The following is a 27,357-nucleotide window of genomic DNA, read 5'->3' on the forward strand; positions in this document are numbered from 1 at the left end:
CTCTCCACTCTCCTTGGCAAAAGCGCCCTCCTAGACTCACATTGTTGTCATCACCACCGGGTTGATGACCGCCCGTGACTCACCCCTCCTGCTGGTTCAGCTAGTAGGACAGGTGAGAGCGCCCAATCCTCCTCTCCTGTTCTCTTTACTTCGTGGGGTTTTACTGGGAGGGGCGAGTTGGACAGGAGAGATTCTGATGAGTCTTCTCTCCAGAGTTCAGGTGTGAGGGCCTGCATTCCTTGGTCTTAGGATCACACTGGTTGTATGCCCAAATAGTCCAGGATGGATCAAATGGGTCTGTTGAGGTTCTCCCTCCTGCTGAAAGAGAAGATTGGGACAATTGTAACCTGGAAGGACTTGAGGGTCCTCTCCCCAAGGATGTGGACACCCCCAAAATACAGAGGACTTTTGCAGAGATCATCAATCTGATTCATCAGCACAATGATCTTGGGGAAGGGGCCATGGCTTAGTTTGTGGATCAGCCCTCACGTCTCGAATCATTTTGGGGACTGAAAAAAGAACCAAGGTTTCAGTGGTGCTGCCATGGTCATTGCTTGTTGAAGCATTACTTGACCAGGTGAATAATCTTGTCGCTGAGCAAGAGAATTCACTCAGGGCAAATCGTTCAGACAAGCTGCTTCCTCCTCTTCTGCCTCACCAAAGCGCTACTGTATATGCCCTTGGAGAGGTCTCTGCCAACGAAGCAGGTTGACCCAAACTTAGTAGGACTAGGCCTGGGGCAGTCTCACTGCAGCATCTTACTTTGGAAGGCATTTCCCTTTTGCACCAAGAGGCAGCAATCCTGGAAGCTACTGCTATGGCAGCTTTTCAGGCAGTCTCCAGGTTGGATCTATGTTCATTCACACTATCCAAGTCGCTGATTTCTCAGGTACCATCATCCTGGTGAGGACTTAGCTTTTGGGAGACTGTGCCAGTCTGGAGGTAGTACCATCTCCTACCTTGCCCACCAGAGAGCAAACCTGTGGGTAAACCTGGTACTAAAGAGGAGGGATGCGGAGACAGTTTACCAGTTCAGAGCACTCTGTGTTCACATGAGTGTTAACCCTCGTTTCAACTTGGTCCCATTCGCATGGGATACCTCTGTTGATTATCTCTACAATTGGCCCGTCCTGGCAAGTTCTCACTCGCAGTTGCTACAGAACAGGTATCAACTTCTCAATTTTTGCCGCAGTCTAGGTATTGTGATAAATCTTGAGAAGCCCGATCTCAGCCCTAAGCAGAGTATAAAGTACCTGGTCATGCTGATAGATATGATAGCAGCAAGAGTCTTCCCCTAGGATGCTCATATTAGTAGGTTCAGGAAGGCACCACATCTGTTCCTGTCTAAACAGGAGCAGACAGCTCGGCAGTGGCAAATTGTAATCGGTCACCTGTCGTCCATGGAGAAGCTGGTTCCTCAGGGGCAGCTTCACCTTTGGTCTCTCCAGTGGAGACTGAAGGAATTTTGGTCCCAGTCTTAAGACCCTGGATCTTTTCCCATTCCCCCTCTAGGAGGGAGTGAGAGGGGATTTAGACTGGTGGCTGGATGACAGGAACTTCTTAATAGAAGCAGATCTGCATACTCCCTCTCCAGATATGCTTCTGTTTTCGGATGCATTGGCCGAAGGATGGGCCACACACCTGGAGGAGTTGCTGACTTCAGGAGTGTGGAACCAACACAACAAGCGCCTTCACATCAATACCCCGGAACTCAAGGCAGCCTTCTTAGCACTCCAGGCATTTCAGGATCAAGTGATGAAACACTCCGTAATGCTGATGAATTTCAACACCACAGTAGTGTCATATGTCAACAAGCAGGGGGAACTCTCATCCCTCCCACTCCATCACTTGGTGATGCAGGTGCACGAGTGGACGATAACTCACTCGATAGAGCTGTCAGCCAGGTACATTCCATTCAAGAGGAATGTAGTGGCTGACAAGCTTAGTCGCCAGAATCAGGTGATAGGGACAGAGTGGTCCCTTCACACAGCCATCACAGAAAAGTTGTTCAAACTAAGGGGGCAACCAGTCATAGATCTGTCTGCCACCCTGCACAACAGGAAGCTACAGATCTGTTCTAATGCCAGACCTAAGGGCTGCTGCAGAGGACACGTGTCACCATCCCTAGGACAACCTTGATGTCTACGCCTTCCCTCTGACTTGTCTGTTTCATAAGGTGATCAACCAAGTGCTGATCACCCCAAATCTGAGGAGGATTCTGGTGGCTCCCAAATGACCTCGGGCCATTTGGTATCCCAATCTGTTAGCTTTTCTCTCTGAGGCACACATTCTATGTTAACCCCACATACAGCAGTACCATCAGGCAGTTCAGTCCCTGCGTCTTCACAGCTGGAGGTTATCCACTATCTCTTGTGAGCGAAAAGCTTTTCTCGGTGAGTAGCTACAGAGATAGCAGGATACCTCAGACAGTACTTTGCAGTGGTGTACCAGGGAAAGTTGGCTGTTTTATGTGGTTGGTGTCATAGATGAGGTCTCTCTCTCCAGCAGATCACAGATTTCCTAGTCATTCTTTGTAAAAGGCTATAGGACTCCTCTAGCCTTATGTCTTGAAGCTGTAAGGGATAGATATCTCCTCCCTGGAGAAATCATCGCTCATAAAAAGCTTCAAAAGGTCTTGCCCATACAGGGATCTCAGGTCCCCTATGTGGGATGTGACTCTCGGTTTGAGAAGCCTGACTTGTGCACCGTATGAGCCTTTACAAGAGTTGTCAGACAGGGATCTGACTCTCAAGACCATTTTCCTGCTTGTCCTGGCATTTGTGAAGATAGTTGGAGAACTACGTGAACTTTCCTTCGATGTGAAACACTCAAGGGGACGGGGATCGGTGACGCTCCATTTTGTCCTGTACTTCATAGCAAAGACTCAGAACCCAGCAGTCCCTGATACTAGGTTCAAGTCCTTTATGATCCCCTCCTTAGAGGACTTTGCTGATAATGACCCAGACGAGATGCAACTGATCCGTTAGAGTGCTGAGGTGCTATCTGAAGAGAACTCGACATCTCCGGCCTGAGTGTCGACAACTCTTTGTTAGTGCTGGCGTGTCGAAGTAAGAAGTGCCAAGAACACAATTTCTTTCTGGCTTCATGAGATGATCAGGAAAGCATACTCTGCCAAGGGTAAAGATGACACCGGTACCTTTCATCCGAGAGCTCACAAAATCAAGGCCATTGGTCCTTCCCTTGTATTCAAACCTACTGGTTCCTCAGTTACTGAAAGTGGGGAAGTGGTTTCATCAGACCATTTCCACCTCTTCCCACCTTTGGGATATTGCCCCCAAGTCCTTGGACACTTTTTGCTGGGGACCTGTGGTGGCTGCTCAACGACTTGTGTAGCTTACCTGGCTTCTTTAACAGGACAGGGTTGCATCTCACCTAAGATGCTCAGTTATGAATGCAAGTATGATTGTGAGAGTGACTGGCCTTCCTTCTGCTTTCATTCTACTCTCTTCCTTTGGGCAGACAGTAGACAACTCGTTACATACTGGATCTGGCGGTTGGTGTAGGTAAGTCTATTCATTGAGCTCCCATTTAATTTTCTTTGATTAGAATATAGAAGCAAATATCCTCTGCTTCCCCTGACAATTATATTTGCCTTATGGTCTCCAACATTAAGGTTCTTTTTGTCTTTTCATATGAGGTTATGTTCTCCTCCCTCATTTAAAATGACCCAGAAGTCTGATTATTTATCTCACAGCTCCTTAACTACAATCAATTTATCAGAGGCTTAGTTTCCTTCCTCGTTCTGTCAACCAAGAAGAGAACCCAGGTGTGACAAACTCCAGTCAGTTCACTGAGATTCACTCAGATTTCTCCCTCCAACCAGTGAGTCTTTCTCATGTAAAGAACCAATGGTTTGTATATCGTGTAGGAACAAATCACAATTTGTATTTTTCCTGACTATACAAACCTGAAGTCCTTAACATTATACCCACCTCATGCCACCCATCATTCTGACACTTGAGCCAAAGGCAAATTGGGATGTTTACCTCTGGTCAGGATGGGACTCCTGACTATCAGACGAATAGTTAACAGCCTAACCACCTTGTTTGAAAGTTTAACACCCATTTCCAGGCTTTCACTTAAGTAATTCCTCATGTTTGTATAGTTAAGAAAAATACAATTTACTTTTAAAAATAGTGATTTTCACATTCAAACCCATTAAGTTACATGACAATGATTGGCCCATTTCCATGCCCCATAAGCTTCAGCTGGTTCAGACTATGCTGATTGATGACCAGTTTTCATCATCAGGTACATAGAGACAGAAAAAAAAACTTCTTCATCAGGTATACACAAAATAGGCAACATAAACTAATGAATTTTAATGTGAGAAAATTAAATTTTAGTTTAAAGAGAGATTTTACCTTACTTCTCTTGGTCCTGTTTTTCTTTTTTGCAATTACAGTATAGACATTCTATTTGTGGATCTTTTGGTTTGTTCTACAGGAATGTTTATACATGAATGCTCATGTGAAATAATAACTGCAGACAACAGAATTGGTAGTCTCTGTCTTATTATTGCAAGTTATGAATTATGGGTTTCAAGTGCTTGTGAGTATAACTAATTCTTTAATTATAAACTTCGTTTCCTTAAGCACTGAGCCAGTTGTTCTTGATTACCCTCAACCACGTTATTCTTGAACATCTTTTGAATTAATTTTCTGCTTATTCTTGAACATCTTTTGAATTAATTTTCTGCTCATTCTGTACCATTCATTTAGAAATAAACATCTGGATGGGAATATACCCTACTAGAGTGAAGGTTTACCCAGTTAACTATCTGGATTATTATCTGATCATTCTGTAAATTTCTTGGTGACAGAATGTATGTGAATGTTTGAAAGTTATTGTGAAATCAAAAAACAAAGTACAGTTTCTTTCTGCCAACAGATGCATCTTAGTTGACAGCTTGGGGTATGTGGTCCTCAAGAGTGACTGGGAGTATACTGAAAGTTGTAATAAAGATACAGAAATCGTGGCTGCTCACATAACACGCGTTGCACCTGACCTAGGTAAGGGTAATAATACATAGCAAAATTATCTTAATTTTGAGTAGTTATTCACTCTCATTATTCAGAAGTAAAACTCATTATTCAGAAGTAAAAGTTTTGCATTTTCTTCTTCAGCTTTGAACATGATATCGAAATACCTCCTACAACGAAGGGCATGCCATGACTATGAAGAGAATTTAACATTTTACTACTGGTCGTTTGCTTTAAAAGGAAGAGATACAGTATACAAAGCACCTACATCTATTTACACTGTTTACAAGATTGCCCAAACCAATCTGCACTTGATCGTAAGAGGGAATGGAGCAAGTGATAGAAGTTGTAACTGTGACCCTTTCAAGGTAATTATTTTGTTTATTGATGTTTTACAGCTGTCGTGAGGCTTCTGGAAGGAATTACCTGATGCTCGCAGTAATCTTTTTTTTCACAGATTGTTAGTGAAATCTGTTTTAAATGTTGAATTGTTCTCCATGTAGGACTATCCCAGTCACACCAACCTGCTACAAAATTAAAAGAACTCCTTCATTATTCATAGCTATCCCTTCATCCCTCACTCCGCATCTTGCCTCCTGTTGTGCGACCATGTAGTATTCATACAGCTCATCTCCCTCCCAGATTGCATTGTTGTGAAGAATACAGCCTTTATGCCAGCTTATATCTCGGAAAAAGTTTCCATTTTTCTGTGATTTCTTACCTTTGCTTTTTCAATGAATATTTTCTTAGGTGGTGTGCATTTGGAAGGGAAATGATGTTGGCATCAAGTACCCATAGTTTAAGTTTGATAAGTCTCTGCCCATTTTCTTTTTAATTTTGCATATTCTGTTACATTCATTAATTTGATTACAGAAACAAGGGTTCATGCAATTTGTATTCAGTTCCTAATTTTTGTTAACAGGAAAATGTTTTAGAATAAAATGTTATTCTAAAATTTATGCAAATTTTTGTGTTTTTATTTTTGTATTTTTTTATTATTCTTTGCGCTTTGGGCACAGTAAAATGGGTTGTTTGCTTGTGCATGACACATTTCCAAGTTTGCCTCATTGGACCTGTCAGGTTGCATGTAAATCTTTATTGAGGAAACAACGAACATTTGTGATTTGTGAGAACTGGAATGTGAACCATAGGTTTTGGTTAGTGGTTAGTGCTGAATAGGTCTTACAAATGTCATGCTCCAAAAGACTTGTAAACAGCCTCTCCAGCTTGTAACAAATTGTTTGTCTCCCACTCTCATTCTGAATTGATCAAGGAGCATTTTTCCTTGGTTGGTACTGTGACCGAAGCTATGCCACTTGTTATGGTCAAAACCACGCCTTGTGCCATGAGTAAGAAAATATTTCGAGGAAGGGCTTTGGAACTAATCATGGAATGAATCCCAGAGTCTCACATACAAAAGGAAATTGAATAACGATTTATGCCGTCTTTCACACGCTACAGGGTAAGATATTCCTTTGGCTCCTTTGCTGAAACAACCCCTCTACAGCTGTAACCTCTACTTAATTGGCTTCTAGATGCTGTCAACCACTCTTACACCATGACAATGCTCCTGCAGTGTTAAAGTAACTCTCATGCCAGAGTTAGCAATATTTGTGCAGGCAGCATGTTTCTTTCCTAGAAAGGCCCCAGTAATAACTAATTCCAGTAAAAATTAATTCCCTCTACCATAACCAAAACCCTACCTCTTCCCTAGGTCAGTGATAATACTGGATGTTCACAGCAGAAATTCATCAGATTATGAAGGCCATTTAGGAGATAATAAGGGCAGACTACTCTTTTCCATAAAAGTATTCAAACAGGGAACGAAACTGTGATTCTTATCATTAAAGAGACTTAAGAGTACAGACATCTGACACCATGGAACTGCAGCAACCTGTGTTCCTTAAGGCTTAACCAGGACTCAGAGTCTGAATCTCCTAGCAGGAGTTGAATGAACTGCTCTAGGCCAGGGTAGACTTAATTATGGCGACTTTTTAGGTTGTTACCAATGCCGAAGACGATTGAGACCATCAGCAAGCTCTCTGTTGGTAGATCAAACAAGCAACTACATTGTCAGTTCGCTCTCCAGGTGCTTGGAATAGTTCTTCAGAAGAATTTTCAGAAATTTTGTGGTCCCTCAAGTCTTTCAAACCTTGCTTAACTTTCAAACAAGAAAAAGGTCCAAGTCTTCACAAGATCACCTAATGTCCATAGATGAAGAACTTGCAGAACATTTTTGAGCTCTACAACATTAATCATGATTTACTGAAGGCCTGGACTGTTTTATGACATCTTCAGTCTTCAGTGCCCATCTCAACTCTTGAAAGAGACCTCAGTAGTAGGGCTAAAGCAGTAACCAAATGACTAAATTGGTCACAGCAAACCTCAATGACTTTTTTTTCTGATGAAAGGCACTCCATTTTTATTTTCTTTTGAGATTAGTGGGTAAGCTTATTTTATAAAATCCCAGAATTTGATGCACAACCAAGGAATTCTCTGTTACTCTGGGTGTTATGGTCCATGATGCCCCCTGCTACAATCACACCAAGATCCATCACATGATCTCAGAAAGGTATATTTTTTAATAGATTTACAAGGGTCCATCTCCTTAATTAATTGGCAGGGAGGGGTCGTCTCAGCAGCAAGTGCTCTTGCTCTAGAAACTGAGGAAAATCCCTTCTACTAAGGACATGTCAGATGTAGCTATTGGGAATAGCATGCTGCTTTCTTCTTCTTCCTAGAGAAATTATTCAAGGAATTGATGAAAAACTTGCAAATATAGCCAGGAGGACTGCATTGTTCAGCCGGAGGTCTACCTTTCTCTTCATCAGCATTGAGGAATCAACATCAACAAAGAATTCACCCTTTAGAATTAAGTCTTAGAAAAGATCAGTTGAGGTTAACATCTCTACACTGCCATCAGACAAAATCTTCCCAGGAGAGATGTCCATTGTTGCCATATTTAGCCAAACAGATTTTAAAGTAGTGCACTCACCACAGGGAGTTAGATCTGCAATGAAGTCCCCAAACATATATGGAAAAATACTACCACTGAGGGATCAAATAATAAGTTCTAGAAATCCTGACTCAGAGAAGGGAAACAGTGTCTATCAACAAAGAATAACGATTTCAGGTCATCAAAAGAATAATTTTAACTGGATCAAATATTTTTAACTCCTTAAATCTTAGTTTTAAAATGAAGCCTGATTTTTAATGAATTTAAGTTTGACAGGACAACAAGAAGTAAAGCTGCAAACTTGAGTACGAAACGCATCACAAACTTTAGTTTGCAGAGTGGAAAAAGATTAAGAAGGTGCCATTGATGAAAGCATTTGAAGCCATGTCATTGTCTATACAACAATTTAATTCGTAAGACAGTTACTAAAATGAAGTGTGACAGTAGTTGAATAAATATTTTGTGTCTGCATTGTGTACAAAGAAACGCAAGAATAGCTTTGGGAAATAGTAAAAGGTGAACGAACAATCTACCAATCTCATTAGAGGAGTGAATGTTTGGAGGTGGGGATTTTGGAGAAGGCCAAAGGTCTGGCAGTCCCAAGAGCTAAACTTACAAAAAAGAGTTTTGGAAACTGGGAAAATGAGGCTTGGAAGTTTATTCTCTCAGGCCTCATTTATATAATATTCCTTTTGAGAAAGTTGTGACTGTAATGGTCAGACCTTTTACTACTAAGAATCGATATGTCCGTCCGTCCCGTCTGTCAATCCGTCGTATTAAGTCACAAACTTATTGCGGTCTTATTATTTACCCTAGACTCACCTAATTTGGTCATACAAAAATACGTTTAATTTCGTTTTTCCTAAAATCTCAAGTAGATAAAGTTATATGTTAGTCGTAAAAAGTATGTCACGCGTGATGTAAGAAAATAAACTTTCTCTTAATGAAATTCCTTTTAGCACTATAATTTTTCACGTTATAAAAAAAAAAGCAAATTACACCAGATGGCACGTCCAGTATTATGCACTCACATGTGCAGTTTCAAGAAGTTGGGCAAATATTTGAATCCAAAAAAGTAGTGTTATGAGCCGGAATAAGGCTTGAAATTATCAGTACAACGCACCTAGAATGACAAGAATATTTTGTGGTCTATAGAATCAATATACGTTAAAGATATTGTGTTATTTCCGCACACACCTTTCTTTAACTGATATTGATTCTATAGACGACAAATAGTCTTGTCGTTCTAATACTTACTGCATATTATTGCTGTCATCCCACCCCCTCTCTCTTTTTGTCTCCCTACTTTTCTCGCTTTTAAATATCTTCATTTTTATTTGTTTGCAAAAAATTATAAATGAACCAAACATGCAAAATTTTTAAATGACAAAAGAAAATTAATTCTGTAAGAATTACTGAAGAATTATATTATGCCCATTGAAACTGTAACCCATCTGCTACTGGTGGAGATATCATTTGTTCTGAAAAGAAACATCTACATCATTTAAATCATATATTTTATATTTTTATGATCATTTATGGCTCAGAAGTATATATCTGAAGATTGGCTCAATGCCATGGCTATATGAGAAATTTACACTTTGTGTATTTTAGTTATTTATTCCTTTTGCTTTTTTCATTTATTTAATTCAGTTCCGTTTAATTATGCTGCGACGTCAAAAAATGCATATAGAAACCTGTCGACATTTACAACCACTTCTTGCTAGTAAAAACTGGTTGAGTCTCCCTACCCACAAGATGACCACCGACGATTGACTCATGGGCCAGCTGGAAAACATTGTTCAACCTCCTTTGCAACTGTCGCTGTCTCTCCTTCCACACTATACTAAAGTTCATACAAGGCAATGCAAGTTGTCTCGATGGAGTCTTGGTCACAAGTACATCAGTGGCCAGCCTCCTTCAGAAGTATGCATGGATATAGTTCTATAAACCTTTGGGCTAATATGAATGTACAGTCTCTTGAGTTGTTATACTTGAAGCTATTTCAAGATATGTGGAGGTAATCAGGTACACAACTACACAATTAGTACTTGGGAGGCTGTGAAATTAAATTGCAATAGTATTCTAAATGACTGTGAAAATTAAGAATTACCAAGATATCAATCGTTTTCAGTCAGATATTTTAGTATAGTTTAGGCTGTTCAAAAAAACTTAGTTATAATCAGTTGTAGCAGTTTTGCTCATTAAGAGATAGAAAAACCTTATATATAGAAACATTGACTGAGCATGCATTATGGTTATCAAGTCAAATTATTATTATATGCTATCCTAATGATTTATTACTTGTATTACTATTATTATTGTAGGTATTTGTCAGTTTTGCTTTTAATGTTATAAACAAAATATTATTAAATCTCTTATTATTTTATCTTGCTTCTTCTTTTTCATATAAATAAATAGAAAGGGAGCAGTTTGGAGTGCCATGACACATGTGCTGTAGAATGTGAATGTCCCTGTAAAGCTGGAAGTAATACGGTCCCTTGCCATAATGCAGATCAAGATGTTCACAGGTAAGACACTCTCTTCGTTTGTGCCTTTTTGCTTTAAAATGAAAACGGTTTTGAATGCTTTAAAATTAAAAGTGTTTTGTTCCTTGATTTTACAATAAACCTTTGACTTGGATACCACTAATATAGTTCTACTACACTGGTAAGTGAAAGGAATGCCCATCCACCCCCTCCCCCATCCACCCCCCAAATAAGCATACGATCATTGCATCTCACATCTACTTTTCTTTCATTCTTTCTTTAAATCTGCAGCTGAAACCCCTTAAGGACAGAGTCAGCAGAATATAAACCCATGAGAACTCCAAAGAGGAATACAGTGAGAGAGAGAAAATCTTCAGTTATTCGAGCAAACTTGCCCTTATTCAAGTTCTCTTTTTATTATCATCACTAGCTGTTACAACCTCCCAGGTTGCAGTACAGGTTCTTTTTAGGTCTTTATATTCTCAAGGATTGCAGTCAGTAAATGTACCTCAGTGACAAGGAAGGACGGAAACAGAAACTCAGAAAACTTAACAATATTTATTATAAACTAGAACAATGACTTAAATCAACCTTGTGAGATTAAATACACTTAATTGTACAGAATATTCAAGAGAACAAATACCTGGTTCTCGGGAACTCACAAGAAAACCTAAAGCTAATACACTAAGCCCTAAACAAGAGAAAACCCCAAGAGAGAAAACACACTTAATATATAACAAGTTGGATCCAAAATAAGGCTAGCCAAAATCACCAATAACCTAATAATAATAAGATAGAAAGAAGTAGGAGATGAAAACAAGGAAAACCTTAATATTCCTACCTATAACACCAAGCTAAGCAATGTGGAACTCAGTCCACTAAATACCAACATACAATAAACTATGACAATATATACATGTAAACATACATATATATATTTATGAATAATGAAAATTGGCAAAAATATATAATTTCACCTTCAGTGAAATACCAGAAGAGTTGAATTCAGGGCCGCGATCAGTCCATCAAGCTGCTAACGGAAGGGCAAATACTGTACGCCAGGTACTGAAGGGCAACACATCTCCCGATACGAGAGGAACGATAGTACGTCTTACCTGGCGACAGACTCCCTACTATCCACCTCACGAGTCAAGTAACTCTCACTCCCGTATAACAGCTGGACGAGGATGACACGGCAGGTAAATCCAGAATCCAGTGCCGGGATACAGCGACGACACTGGTTTTCCGTCAAAATCCTCAGACGGGAAAAAGGGGCAGAAACAGCGGTCGCAGATGACAGAGCGTCTGCTAAACTCTCAACAGCAGTGTGAAGGTCGCAGGTGACAACAACACCTGCGCGAGAAAAAGCCGTGATCCAGGGACACACTCAACAGACGTATATATGCGTCTTCCAAAATCCGTGAGGGAAATATCCAAGTGCGTGGTCCAAAAGGTAATTATCCAAAGTCGTCCTCCAAATCAAAATAAATGCTGCGACGGCAAAACAGTACCGGTGAGAGCTTGTCAAGACCCGAACTCCCGTTGACCGGTCGACCATGTTCACTCCTCACCTTCCCAGTGTTTATAAACACTCAAAGCAAAAGAATAACAATCGTTAAAACGATAGTTCACTAATACACAAAAGAGGAGGAGGAGGCGCTAAAACACTGAAACAATCGCAAAGCCACTTAACTTACGGTAACACAAGAGTAAACATACTCAGCAAAAATTTAACTTAAAAGTAAACAAAAAAGTAAACAAGGCTGATTTAAATCAACAAAAGAAATAATAATAGTTTTACGTTATCCTAATACTAGCATTTGTTCCTCCACTCTTTCCTGTCTGTTTTGTAGACACTGTTTTTCTTACCAGGCCAGATTTTCCATTTTCAGAATTTTTTTCCATGTAATACCTGGCTCCCTCTCTTTGGTCCATGCTTCATTTTTAAAAGCGTTTCAGATCTTTTCTTGGCAGGACAATCTTGGCCATTTAATACTCACCAGTTTTCTGTTCCATATGTGTAGAATATTTTAAGACTTTTGGTTTACCACATTAAAATTATTTCCCTGTGTAGGTCAAAGGCTTACTTGACCACCCATGCAAGAGATGTTATTACCTGTGAAGAGAGATCTTGACTATATCTGCTCTCTGATGCAGTCTGTAGAAAATCTTCAACATTTTGTATGTTCAGTCATGGGAAATATTTTAGTCTTCACCCAAAGACAGCAGGGAGAGCTTCGAGCCTTGAAAGAAATAATTGCATCTTTTATTCCCTCTTTCAAGTTCTGCTCCTGCTGTGGCGTCTACCCCTCAGTTGGTAGTTGGATATTCTCCCCCTTCTACTCAGCCATTTCCCTGTGCAGCCACTTCTGATTTTAGGTCTTGTTTTTTTTTATCAAATTTTCTCATTTTTGTTGTGTCAGCAATGCTTGTTTTACATGATCTTCCCCTTTAAATCCCACTTTTAAGGTACAGGTAACAGTTCTTATTCTTCTTGACGTAGTACTAGCTCTCCCTCCTGTGACCTCTTTCCATAAGCCTTGTTAACTACGTCTTCTGAATACATTACCATTATATATATGCCATTTCTGATTTGTTATTGGAAAGTCTTTTCTGACTGTGATTATTTTTGAGCCTCTGATACAATTAACTTTTCTCTTTCTTGGGGATGAATTTGTTTTATATCAAGATAAAAATGCACTTATCTTAGTCATATGATATTGGAGATCTGCTCCTCTTTAGACTTACCATCCAATCCACTGACATCCCCATGACTCTAGGCTACTGGCAGAGTTCCTGACTGATCACGTAATCATGATAAAAATCATTATAAGGGTTACGCACCATATCCAATAACATTCCACTACAAATTTTCGATAAGTATTCAACCTAGTAAAGTACCTCTGATTCTTTTTAAATTTCATAGTTTTACTGCTAAGATTTACTTTTCTCTCCCACCTTCTACCTTAAATGACAAAAGAATCAAATTGATTGACTCCTGATTTTTTCCAGAACCTTATATTTTCAGTGAGTAGTGGTCGTGCGAAGCATGTGTCTGTAAAATGCTCTGTGTAAAATGCTTATGTTCAAAACGAGTGCGAAGGAGAGGAAGGAAAAAGAGAACAATACTGTAGAAATTAAATCAAGTAGAAGAAGGATCAAAACTGCCATACGAACATTATCTCCTAATTATTGAAGTAGCACATAGAGATGGAACACTAAAGATTTTAAAAGACTGGATGAGGATGAGTCAATCCAAATTGAGGGAGATTAAGCTACTTGTGGGCATTGCTCTGATGAAGTCGATGACGAAGGAACTTGCTGTGACATATGTGATACATGGTTCCACTATAGATATTCAGGTATTGATGACAAATACACACCCATGCCTCTGAGTGACAGTATATATTGTTCATCTGTAATAATTGCAAGAAGCCTGAACAAAGAACACACAAAAAACTCATTGAAGATAAATTTGAAGAAATAAAAGCAAACACAGAGACCTAAGGATTCGGCTCAGAAAACCAGTGGTGTAATGATCAACATTCATGAAATTCAAAACAAAATTTAGTATTGATAAAGATGTAAAGACAAACATAGACAAGAATTATGCTGAATCACTAAAGACAAAAAAAAAAAAGTTCTGATTGAATAGAATAACGAGCAACGCCAGTTGAACAAATTAAAACGACAAGAGGTGGACACTTATTTGTAAGATTTTAAGACAGCAGAAAACTTAGAAAGGCAAAACTGGAGATTCGGGAATTCGGCAATATATCCGTGAATGAGAAGGGTAGACTTAAACCCAAAATAAAAGCCGTATATGTTCTCCAAGGATTAAGGTGTCATTGTCAATAACATTGTAAAGAAAAATCCTTGGTTACGTATTTTCATTCATTAAAATGACGGCCTGAAAATTGCAAAGGTGATGAAAGCCAAAAATGACAAATATCTGCACTATATCATCAAATGCACACCACAAATACGAAAGGGCTATCTATGGTAGCGGTAACAAAGAGTATACGACTGTTACATGCCCTATCAATACTATAAGTGTCAGGAATTTGGTCAAAGTGCAACAAATTGTAGAAATGGCCAAGTTCGCCCTAAATGTGGTGAAAATCACAAATCAAATGAATGTGCCAGCAACATATTAAAGTGTAACATTTGCGTAAAGGAAGGCCACAATGATACTAAACATAAAACCTATGATGCCAATAAGTGCATAGTATCTAAAGAAGAAATATCAAAGGCGAAACATAACCTACGGATCATGGCTCGGACTAATAATGTTCTGTCCAATTTAATACGCATGCAGTAAGAAGGAAATAAAGCCAACACTATTAGGAACCTTAGAAATGATCACAATCTAGATATATGCATGCTAACGGAGACCTGGTTAAGTAATAATGTGAATGATTATTCTGAAATAAAAGAAATGTCGCCAGGTGAGAAAACAAAAACGGTGATGAAATGGGAATTGTTATCAAAAGAGTAAACAAAGTATCTATGACGAACCAAAATGTGTTCAGTACATTTGAATACAATAACACCAAAATTACAGACATAGCAAACACACAAATCATAACAGTATGTAAACTACCAAGCACAAGTATGAGATCGTTCCTAGACGAATTCAGTAACCTCCTCGGCTCGTTAGCTGATAACTAAAATATACTGATTTGTGGTGACTTGAACTTACGTCTAGATTATAACGATAACAAATACTATGGCAAAGAATTCATAGAGTTTCTTAAAACCCACGACCTCGTAAATGTTGTGAGGAAACCTACATCATTATTGAACCACCCCATCGACCTTGTGATACAAAACAAGAGGAGCGAGATTGTGAGCGACATACGAGTTAAACGTGAATGCGGGATATATCTCCAATACACAAGTTAGTTACATTTAGTATAAATATCTGGAAAGGCTTGGCACTGAAAAAAACTAATGAAACAAAACCTATTTTAAAGCTGATGAATTTATCGTTGAAAGCATAAGAAAATAATAGAAACAAACCAAGAGTGTAGGTGTAATTTGAGGAATACTTTGACAGGCGACCAAGTATGTGAAAGCAGTTTTACAGTCTATAGCAAAGGTATGTTGGCGTCAAACTACAATGATAAATGTCCAGAGGAGACAAGGCAAATAATAGTTAAAGAAAAGGCCAAATGGTTTAATAATGAACTGTGTGAAGCTAAGAAAAGGAAAAAAATGAAGATTTATCTAAAAGATCGAAAGAATCAAGAAGTAGTGAAAATTGGTCACTGTATCAAACAGCCAGCAACCAGTAACGACTTGAAAATATATTATAATAAGATGTTTAATGAAGAGAAAAGTCCTCCCAAAATCCATGAATAATTGGAACACAAGAAAGAGAAAGTTCTACCCGATGTCACTAGTGACTACAAAATCATGGCCAATAACTTCGTGAACTACTTTGAAGGAAAAATAGTAGGAACCTGTCATAGTGTAGATAAGAGGGATCCTCCAGATCTCCCAGTGATCACAATGAGAAATAGCAAAATCAGTAAATTTAAAGAACTGAATATGAATGACATCGAAAAGATGAGAAAATCCAAAAACACCCACTGTGAATATGACCCGTTTCCCATAAGTGATTAAAGAGGCTAAAACCTTTCATCAGTTTTGGGAGTTATATTTTGATATTGTCAAAATAAGTTTAGCCGTCTATTATATTTATGTGCATTAATCCTTTTTACAGCCGTGATGATGGGGCTGGACCCCGAAACGTCGCTTAATAAAGCCTTTTTGAATTACCAGAAGACGTCTCCCTTGCTTCCTTGAGAATATATCTCGAACGACTGCAGTTTTCCTTGATATATATCTATATATATATCATATATATATATATATATATAGATATATATATATATATATATATATATATATATATATGTGTGTGTGTGTGTGTGTGTGTGTGTGTGTGTGTGTATGTGTGTGTGTGTGTGTGTGTGTGTGTGTGTGTATAAAAGGCGATAAAGAACATCTAAGCTTCTATAGACCAATATCCCACCTAACGTACTAATCAAAACTTATAAAAATGGTAGTTCACGCACAAACGTGGAAACACATGAATTAACTCAACTTTGTACTTGATCCATCAGCGTACAAAAAAAAAAGAATAAATAATTACAGTAATAACCTAACAAGAGTATATATTGGGCGCAATTATAAATATGGTAAAAATTATAGCAAATGGAAAATGTGTCATCCTGGTTATGGTCGACCGAAGTGCAGCATTCGACACAGTTGACCACAATCTGCTGCTTGGAGACCTGAGAGCGGTAGGGATTAAGAAGCCTATTTAATGCCTTGGAATGGGACCACTCAAGTGTGATGCCATTCCAAGGGCCTGTGAAATGGCATTGTATATTGGAGAGGGTTTTTTCTGATCACATAGGTAACTGCATGAGTGTTCTTAAAATCTGTGGTAGACAAATAAATCTTCAAGTTTTTGCTGCTATAGGAACCCATGTTTGGATGAATCTATTTTTGGCTACTTGCTTACCAATATGGCAGCAGTGTAGAAAGCTGATTCCAAGGCTTAATTCATTTTCATTGGTAATTACAATGGTCATCACACTGAGTAGCAAAACTCAGTTACTGCCATAGATAAACATGGTGTTGCTGGAGCAGGATGTTCCTGATGCTAGTTCAGGAAAGGTATACAGTCATCTCTTGATTATCTAGATCTTCATTACCTTGACCTCTACATTATCTGAAACAACTTGACCAGGGACCAAAGATATTAATACAAATAAATTTCCCCCCAAAAATGGAAAACTGCTCTCCGATGGTTGGAAATGCTATGTGGCCTAAGGAAATGTTGGTAACATTGCTTACACCCATAAAGATACTGATAAAGGTTTAGGGTGTGGGAGGCAAAGAAAAAAAAAGTTTCCAAGGTGGGGTTTGGGGGAGGGGGTGTCCACGGGTGGCTGGGCACCATAGGAGGGGAGCGAAAGTGAAAGACTCGCCCAGAGAATGGATGATTTAGGAAGGTGGGTGGAGCAGAGAAGGATTCTTTCTGGCTGGGAGGAATCGGAAATGTGGTGTTTGACTTTGTTAAAGCTTGTTTCGTTTTATGTTTTTTTATGTTTATGATTTTTCCACATTTTATTACAGGATATATACAGTGCTGCATAGTAACTTGTAATGAAATACATCAAGCACAAACAAAAAAAAGGAAGATATGGTGGAGAGAGAAAGAGAGAGAGAGAGAGAGAGAGATAGAGCAGCTGAGGTATCGCATATCTTAAAGCAATATTTGGCGTGAAATACTGTACAGTAAATCAAGCAGAGCACAAAAAATGCAACACATGATACTGTGCTAAGAAACAAACACAAAGCGAAATAGGAATGTAGAGAGGTTGTCATTGGTTTTGAATTACATACATCACTTAACACATGAAATATCACTTTGCTTATCTCTTTTTCTTGGCTGATATGGATACATTAACAGTTTAATAGCATATTATAGAATGTGCAGGTGTGGACAAGCACTCATGTTTTTTGTAAGCTTTCTTGCTATTGGGGGAAACATACGCATTGTGATTTTTTTCTTTTTCTGGTTAATAAACATTATCTTATGCTGATTAGCTACATCTGGAAAGTATCACTGCCCATGGTAACTAAGATCATTTTCCCTTGTTGTACAGTTGAGCTGATCAGTTGCTTATTTGAACTTTTTGCAAGCGTATTGCTTTCACAACTGATCCCAAGCACATATCTTTCATTAAAGTGCCTGCAGCACTGCAGGTGATGCTGGTGTTGTGTATGGCCCCACCTCATCCTAAGAGGGTGAGGAAATATTTGACCCTTCAGCGGAAACTAGAAATCGCAGGGGGAATTGAGGAAGGTTGGACTAGGTCATGTATCATAAAGGAATATAATAGCATTGCCCTGTCAACCCTGCATGATACCAAAACTTTCCAGGACAAGCTGAAGACGTACCTGAAGGACTTCAGGAAGAAGACTGCCAGGAGTCGAGCCTGCATTGTCATGGCAAAAGGCTGTTATGAGAACATAGAGGAGTCAATATTGATGTAGTTTTGTCAACAAAGGGTTGCTGCCCTAAACCTGTGGTGTTGAGGTGAAGGCTGTAACTACAAAGTTTGGAGGCCTGCATAAGTTTGGAGATTTAAGACATCAAAAGGTTGGCTGTTTTGATTTAAGATTTGAGCTGACAGAAATTCCCTTTGTTGATGTTGATGTGCCAGGTTCATTCAGTAAGAAAAATCTTTGCAACTTATATTCAGTATGACTTGTATAGCCTAATACTGTAACTTTAAGTTAAACATATGCATATTCTCGTTTTGTAGAGTACAGTCACTGCTTTTCATCCCTCTGCATGTGCAAACGATTCCAATGAAAACGATTTCAAGACTTGAAATATAGTAAAATTTGGATACGCCCAACGCAGTACAAAGTTTTCAAGGTGGAGGTGGGTTGATGCCGATTCTAAAACAAAGAATACCTGAGAGCGACAGAGATTTGTAGGTAAGATGTGGCGTTAACTTATGCCTCTCATGATAGCCTTGTGGGTATAGTGTCAATTTTCATCCTGAATTCTTGCTTCTGTAGTTCGAGTCAATGAGCCGATGAATTTCTTACCAACTAAAAATTCCCCTTTAGTTAACATATATGAAAATATATTAGTTCCAAGGTAGAGCGAATTAGATATTAAAGAACATTAATTCATATATATATACATATATATATATATATATATATATATATATATATATATATATATATCTATATATATATATATATAACCAGGAAAACCATAAATATCAAGGAAGAGGGGTCCAATCAGATGACAGTCAGGTACACGTGTTTTATTAATGGGAAAGGTTTCATGTTGTCACCAACGCATCATCAGTTTGCAATTAAAAATACTACAATTAAAATAAGCTTACAAATTACAAGAAATAGAAATTAAAATATAATCAGAACGTTCAAACAGAGAATGAGAAGAAAGCTACCTATTCAAGAAGGAGGAAAGAGCTGAAAGACTAAACATGGTAAGGTCTGCACACAACATAAACCTTATACCAAAGAGAGAGGAGATGAAGTGTTGGAGTTTAAACTGGGGGATAGTTGATTAATAAACAATAACTCAAAGATAGTTAGGTGGGTAGTTTGCTTTGTGGTGCCAACGATACAGAAATGTTTCTGGTCAGTGGTAAGTTTACAACTCGTTGCATGTGTTCTAATACTAGAGAACTCGGGATTAGAGATTCTAGACCTAGTTCTGTAAGTCAGTCCCAAATGACTGTAATACCGGACTTGTAAAAGTCTCCACGAAGAATCAACATAAATACCGAGACATCTTGGGCATTCAAATTTATATATAATATTGGATTTCATGAAATCCTGCAAATAGTCCTTGTCATTAAAAAAAACTCAAATTTTTGGAGGATTCATAGGAATGAGATTAAATTACAAAAAGCCAAATTCCTTTTCAATAATATTTTTAGCTTTAGAATGCAAACTGTTTGAATGACTAAGTGGAATGGGTGTGTAGATGGTCAGCTTAGGCACATTTGAATTAAGAGTGGGTGTTGATAGATACTTCGTTAGCAATTTACTAATAATGTTAAAAACCATCATTTTTGGGAATGATTTCTTTACAAAATATTTCATAAGAAACTCAACTTCAAGTTGGAAGGAGAGACAGTCGGATGTGTAGCCTACCGAAGAGCCCTAAAGACCAAAGTAGAAATAGCATTCATTTTAAAAGCACAAAAATACGAGCTAAAAAAGTTATTACCAAGGCCTGTGAAAGTACTCTTTCTAAAGACACTTGTGTTAAATTAGTGGTCGAGCCTAGTTACTTTTATATCCAAGAAGGCAATGGTGTCATATTTCTCATGTTCCACTGTAAATTTAATGTTAGGGTGGGCCTCATTCACGTAATCTAAAAACAATTGGCATTGCCACAAAAATTTAAATAATGCAAAGATATCGTCAACGTACCTTCCATAAAAAAAACTGGCTTGAAATTCCCAGGACAATCATTAAGAAAATTCTCCTCCAGATGTCCCATAAAAAAAAGTTGGTAAACAATGGTCCTAAAGGAAGCCCCATGGCAACCCCTTCTGCCTGTAGAAAGAGCTGCCCAACAAAGGTGGCATCTTGCACAGCAAATTTACAAAACCGTTTTCAAAAGTTACCTATTATTGTCACTAGGACTGTAAGTATGGATTCCTCAAGAACTGAATACCAATTGTTCGCAAAGACATAAAATAAACTGTCACTTGGACTATAAAATTGACTTCCTTAGAAACAGGAATTGATTATCACTGAGATGTAAATAAGTAGTCACTATGACGGAAGCTTCAGTTCCTCCAAGTTGCAGAATTAGACATCGCTATCACAGAGGTTACTAAAGTTTCCCAATGTGATGATCGTCACTAAGACCTAAATTAGCAAATTGAAGTCCTTGTTGTCTTCATGGTTTTTTTTCTCTCTCAATGCTAGTCTAATGGGTTTATGCTCAGACCTCCTATCAGGCAAAAAGCGAGAACTAAGCGTTGATAAAATAGACAATGATAACGGGAATTGATAGGCTGCCTTACAAAAATGTTTACCACGTACCAAGAATAACAATGAATCTCCGGATTCGTGGAAAAGTAATAAGACACTGGTCTGCGACTAGTTTTACCTACACTCAATTGTAACAATTTACTCTCTGCTAAATTCACCAATTCTCAGACATAAAAGGAAACCCTCTTTCTTGCTCAAAATAATAGCTGGGGAAATTTACTATGAGCTCAGCTTGGTCACAAATCACTCGTTGACGCCTCGGCGAGCTGTCCAGACAAAACTTCCTGGCGACTTCCGGATATGGATGTCTTTGACCTTGAAAGGTATGGGAAGGAATGAATGGACCTGCTTTACTTGCCCAGATACACAATAGTAAGAAAGGAGTTTCCCATGGTTAAAAGAGCATTGCAATAACAAACACTGCTCTGTAAGTATCTCGTTATCCGGTATTATTTTTACATGAAAGTTACATGAAGATTTTATTATCATTTTAAGGGCATTACTCTACAAATGGGGCAAGAGGGAATTCTTCCAATCCTTACTCGAGGTAGAATGATAGCACAAATTGGCCTATTTCTTCCTATTCCTTTCTATCACGGCAGCAGCGAGAGAGAGAGATAATGTGAGAACCTACTATCTCACATGAACCTGGCTAAAACAAATTCCTTTTGACACAGAATTTACCGAGGCAAATTGGCAAAGGAAATATGGCACTGATCTCCTTTTATCAAATATCACTTCCTATCTTGCCTATATGCTAACATGCAGTAGCAATGAAAAAATAAATACTAAGGTGGTTAGTGAACTTGTCTCTTTCTGGAGGCTAAATTCTGGGCATGCACGTGACCTAAGATTTTTCCTACCTTTAACTCTGGAATGGCAGTCAGAATTTTGTTTTACCCCAACAGTAAATACCTAGGTGTAGTATATTGAGCTGTACTTTAATACTCATTTTAAAATCGTGCCTCACCTCTCTAGCGCCACCTAGTAGGAAGCCTTGTAACTTTATATAAGTTCAATAAAAGGAACTCAAGTTGCAGCATGGGTTTGCATTAATCCCTATTTTTACTTTTACTTTTGCCCTTACTAAATGGAGTTGCCCCCTGATACACTACAAAAAATTTTGTGGGGACGAGTTTAATGCACAAATCTGTGCAAGGATGGCATCTGCACTGCCTATACCAACTTTTAAGGAAGATGAGGAAGAGTGGACCAGCTACTTGGAACGGCTTCCGTGCTATTTCACCATAAAGTCTGTGCCAGATGACAAGAAAGTTCATTTTTAGGGTAGATCTAAGCTCGTATAATGTGGCAAACTAGACTGCAGTACTTGACGTTTTTCTATAAAATTTTACTTCCTGAACAAGAATTTAAAGTAATATTTTCTTGGCCGGCTATAATTAACCTGTAATTTACCTTTGAACTCTATCCTACAGTAAGGGGACCAATGGGAAAGCAAGGTTATGGGTGGGGTAAAACACTTGGGGAAGGTTTTTGCTGTGTTATTGTGTTATTTCCTCTTATTTATGACATTTGAAAAACGAAATACAGGCTGAAGTAAAGAGATAAATACGTAAACCGATAATGGAGCCACTACATAGCCAAAATCCACCTATTACTACTGCTATTACGACACCGAATCCTACTATGCATGCGCCAAACCTACTGTGCATGCGCCAATCCTACTATGTAGGTCTTAAGGTGCTGGTTAGACGTGAAAGTGGATATATATATATTAAAATAAATGGGGTTGATAAACTTAGCTCTTGCCAGTTGGCGACATATGCAAAACAGTGAATTCCTCAAGAAGCTGACATGAGACACAAGGCAAAAACACGCCGTTTGCATGAACGAGATCGCGAGCGCATTTCAGAGATATGAGGTAAACCGCTTGGAAAGTTTACTTCCGGTTACCGAGAACGTGCACTAGATTAAACGTGTACTAAACGTGTACATGGGAAAATGGAAATGCACAGAATAGACTAGCAATCATGCGTTCATGTGTTCAGTAGCATGCGTGTATCCGTGTGTCTGTTGGTCAGCATGCATACATACATTTGTAAGATGAAATAGAATAAAAAAGGGATTTTGACGAAGGAAAAATCTATTTCTGGACGAGGTTTCGTGTCGCCCAGTGAAATAATCCTTAAGTTCATTATTTCTAAGGTAAATGAAGCTAACATATACCAGAGAAAAACAAAATCAGGAAGATGTCAGAATAACTGACTCGCTCACCCTAAATAAAAAGAGGGTGTCGGTATGGTATCTGGGGCGAGTGAGACCACTACCATGAACCTCTTGCCATTTAGAACTCTCCTACACCAAAATCTCCTTCCTGAGAGGGCCGATCCATAGGCAGGGACGGCAACTACTACTACTACGCCCCGCACCACGCTGACTGCCGAGCCTCTGGTGGTCATCCTTGTAGTTAGATGCCAATCTTGGGCTGCAGGGCGGGACATAGGGGGGGATTTCACTGGGCGACATGAACCCTCGCCCAGAAATAGATTTTTCCTTCGTCAAAATCCCTTTTCTGGGCTCAGTTCGTGTCGCTGCGTGAAATAGTACCAGAGAAATAGCACAAGATTGTAAAACAAAGAGGAAGGTCTCAATGAAACTATGAAATAAAATAAATAATATAATATTGAGAACTTACAAGTTATCATACAGAAAGTTAACTTAACATAAAAATAGTGGACTTATAGTTAACTTAAGATTAAACTTATAATAGTATTGATAACTTATCTAGGATAGTGAGTTAAATGTTTACATGGGGAATTATTCACTAATTCCCCATGTATTCTCTAAAAGTTATAGTAAATCAATAGGTGTGCTACCCTAGCATAAAAATAAGGGTAGCAGCACCAAATGGACAATTCATAAATTACAATAATGTTGTGGGTGCCCCTAGCAAAAAAATAAGGGACACACCACCATAATCATAATCATAAGCAGCTAAGGCTAAAGGACTATATAGAGCATAACGGTAGGTTAGGTGAAATATTAGTTGAGGCAGGTAGAAAGGAGATCTGGATCTTCAACTACGACTACTGTGCAGTGTCAGGGGAAACTATGTTTCCTGCTGCCACTGCTGGAAATTTTAAAGATTCCAAGGACTTTAGATAATGACGCTTAAAAACTATCGGCAATTTCCAGCCAGTATATTTCTTTAAATCGTCAAAGTTCATATGTTGGAAATGATATCATGGGCTTTTGGGAATGATTCAGGATTTGCTTGTTTAATGAAGTAAAGGATCTGCTGCCTGATACCTTTTACTGATATAGTGCCACCTTTTTCTCTCATAAAGAGAGGACCCGAGGATCTAGAGGATGTCCTAGACAGAAAGGCTCGTAAGGTCATCACTGGACAAAGAGAAGGGTCTTGGAGGAGAGGGATGACTTTCCAAGGGGCCCATCTCGCTAAAGGATCCTCATTTTTTGCTAGAAAACTACGATCTGGGGACAGTAAAACTTCTCCTGAAGGGAGGAATTCTACGTGACCTGCATCTCTGGATAGAGCCGACAGTTCTGAAATTCTGGCCCCTGAGGCCAAACTTAACAAGAATAGCGTCTTTCTTAGTAGCATTATGAATGAACAAGAAGAGTTGTCAGTATCTGAAGCCAGTTTGAGGACATCAGTTTGAGGACATCATTCAAAAACCATGATACTGAACTAGGCCTTTCAGAAGGTCTAAGTCTAGCACAAGCTTTGGGAATAGACGTAAAGTAAGAGTCTGTTAAGTCTATTTGAAAGCCCAGCTGAAAGATTTTCTTTAAAGCTGATTTATTAGTGGTAATAGTGCTAGCTGCTAATCCTTTTTCGAATTAGGATCTGAAAAAGGATATAGCTGAATTTACTGTCATGGTTGTGGTGTTTGTCTCCTTCAGGAAAGATGCTAACTTCTTAACAGCAGCATCATACTGTCTCAAAGTTGATTCCCTCTTATCTGATTCTAAGAAAAGAATATTCTGGGGATCGATATCTGCATCTTTTTTTAGCCGCAAACTTCATGAAGTCCATAAAGTTAGGATTTTGAGAATTCCTGAGGAAGCGAACACAGTCCTCATTTGTACTATCTGAGATATTCTGGGATTGGGAATCCGTCGAGGTCGAAGACCCACTTCCAGAAGCAAAGGGTACCAGTTGCTCTTTGGCCAGTTGGGGGCTACTAGGGCTACTTGTCCCTTGAAAGTCCTGAGTTTGTTCAGTACTTTCAATAGAAGATTCACTGGAAGAAAATGTATATCTTCTTCCACTGATTCCAATCTATGGACAAGGCGTCTGTGGCATAAGCCAGAGGGTCCAGGTTGGGGGCCACATAGCAAGGGAGCTTGTGGTTCGCTTGAGAGGCGAAAAGATCTACTTGGAGACCCGGGACACTCCGGCGTATCCACTGGAACGACCTGTTGTCCAGGGACCACTCTGATTCTAGAGGAACTGATCGAGACAAGGCGTCTGCTATCACGTTCCTTACTCCCGCCAGGTGAGTGGAGGATAGATGCCATTTGTACTTGTTCGCCAGAGAGAAAATGGCTATCATAACATGGTTCATATGTTTTGATTTGGATCCTACCCTGTTGATGCAGTGTACTACTACTGCGCTGTCCAATATCAGTTTTATATGAGAATTCTTTGGTGGAAGGAGCCTCTTCAGAGTGAGATATACTGCCATAGCCTCCAATACGTTTATGTGGAGCTGGCGGAACTGAGGTGACCAAGTTCCTTGAACTTTTTTGAACTGAGAGTATCCTCCCCATCCGCTTAGCGAGGCGTCTGTGTGGATGATCAACGCCGGAGGAGGATATTGAAGAGGAACTGACTTGGACAGGTTCTTTGTCTCCGCCCATGGACGGAGATGATTTCGAAGAATCTGCGGGATCACTGACAACTTGTCCCGAGATTTGGCATTTGCTCTTGAGCGCCAAACTCGGTTTATGTCTTTGAGTCTTGCTTTCAGCAGAACATCTGTAACTGACGCAAACTGGAGTGAACCTAGGATCCTTTCTTGGTTTCTCCTTGACGCCCGTTTGTTCTTGAGGAATTGCCTTACTGACTTGGCTATTTCTTTCCTCTTGTCCGCAGGAATTGACAGATTGTGAGAAGTTAAGTCCCAATGAATGCCGAGCCATTGGAAACGCGACTCCGGAGTGAGCCTGGACTTTGTCCTGTTTATTTGGAACCCTAGGTGCTCCAGAAATTGAAGTACCTTGTTTGTGGCTCTGAGGCATTCCTCGACGGTTGGCGCCCAAATCAGCCAATCGTCGAGGTACGCTACTACCATTATCCCTTGTGATCTCAGTTGTTGTACCACTACTTCCGCTATTTTCGTAAATACCCTGGGGGCTACATTCAGCCCGAAGGGCATCACTTTGAAAGAGAATGCCTGGTCTCCCAGCTTGAAGCCTAGGTATGGGCGAAAGTGTCTCGCGATTGGGATATGATAGTATGCGTCTGTAAGATCGATAGAGGTGGTGATGGCCCCACGGGGAAGTAAGGTCCGCACCTGCGAGATGGTCAGCATTTTGAACTTGTCGCAACGAATGAATAAGTTTAGCCGGGACAAGTCTAAGATGATTCTTCTTTTTGATGAGCCTTTCTTTGGCACGCTGAATAAGCATCCTTGAAACTTTAAATGCTTGACTCTCGACACTACTCTTTTCTGAAGGAGCTCCTCTGCGTAATCTGCCAATTCCTTTGATGGTAACTGAAGGAATGACTTGTGTGGAGGGGGACCTTTGATCCAACTCCAACCCAGTCCTTTGGACACAATGCTCTGTGCCCATTTGCTGAACCCCCACCTGTGCCGGAAGAGGAACAGCCTCCCTCCTACCCGGGAGATCTCACTGCTGTTGTGCGGAATGAGCTCCTCGTCCTCCACGGAAGTGCTTACCCCTGTTGGTAGCTCTTCCTGCGCCTCGTTGCTGAAAGGCACCTCTAGCCCTGCTTCCCCTAGCAAACCTGTTGAAGGTTTGGAAGGCTTGGCTTTAAAACACCTGGTTGAATGCCGGGGAAACAGCGTAAGAGGTCGAGGGCTGACCTTGTGGGGACAGCAGGAGAATCGGTTGGTTCTGTCCTTTTGGTGCTGCCGATTGTCCTGTCTGAGCAACCGGAACAGCTTGTACGAAGTGTTGCTGTTGCTGCTTCTGGTATGGCTGGAACCTCTTTGTCTTCTTCAGCTTTTTGATAGAGGAGGAAGAGTTCTCAGGTTTCCTCTTAGCCGAGAGACCCCAGCGAGCTCTGAGGCTCTGGTTAAGCCTCGTCGCCTCATGTTGGACCTCATTAACTGCCGATTCCGGGAAGAGGTCCGCCCCCCAGATGTTGGAGGAAAGC

At 39.6% G+C, this 27,357-nt stretch overlaps 1 protein-coding gene across 6 annotated transcripts in view; it reads left to right on the forward strand.

Annotated features, from left to right (window-relative positions):
• The window catches only part of LOC135216728 (uncharacterized), a 481,792-nt gene that overhangs the window by 439,131 nt on the left and 15,304 nt on the right, over nucleotides 1-27,357 (forward strand). For all 6 annotated transcript variants that reach the window (XM_064252201.1, XM_064252232.1, XM_064252208.1 and 3 more), the window contains exons 20-22: nucleotides 4,912-5,033; nucleotides 5,148-5,371; nucleotides 10,381-10,490. In XM_064252201.1, the coding sequence (XP_064108271.1) occupies nucleotides 4,912-5,033; nucleotides 5,148-5,371; nucleotides 10,381-10,490 (456 nt within the window). The remainder of the gene's footprint in view (nucleotides 1-4,911; nucleotides 5,034-5,147; nucleotides 5,372-10,380; nucleotides 10,491-27,357) is intronic.

This window comes from Macrobrachium nipponense, chromosome 19 (genome assembly GCF_015104395.2).
Source record: "Macrobrachium nipponense isolate FS-2020 chromosome 19, ASM1510439v2, whole genome shotgun sequence".
NCBI classification, from domain to species: domain Eukaryota; kingdom Metazoa; phylum Arthropoda; class Malacostraca; order Decapoda; family Palaemonidae; genus Macrobrachium; species Macrobrachium nipponense.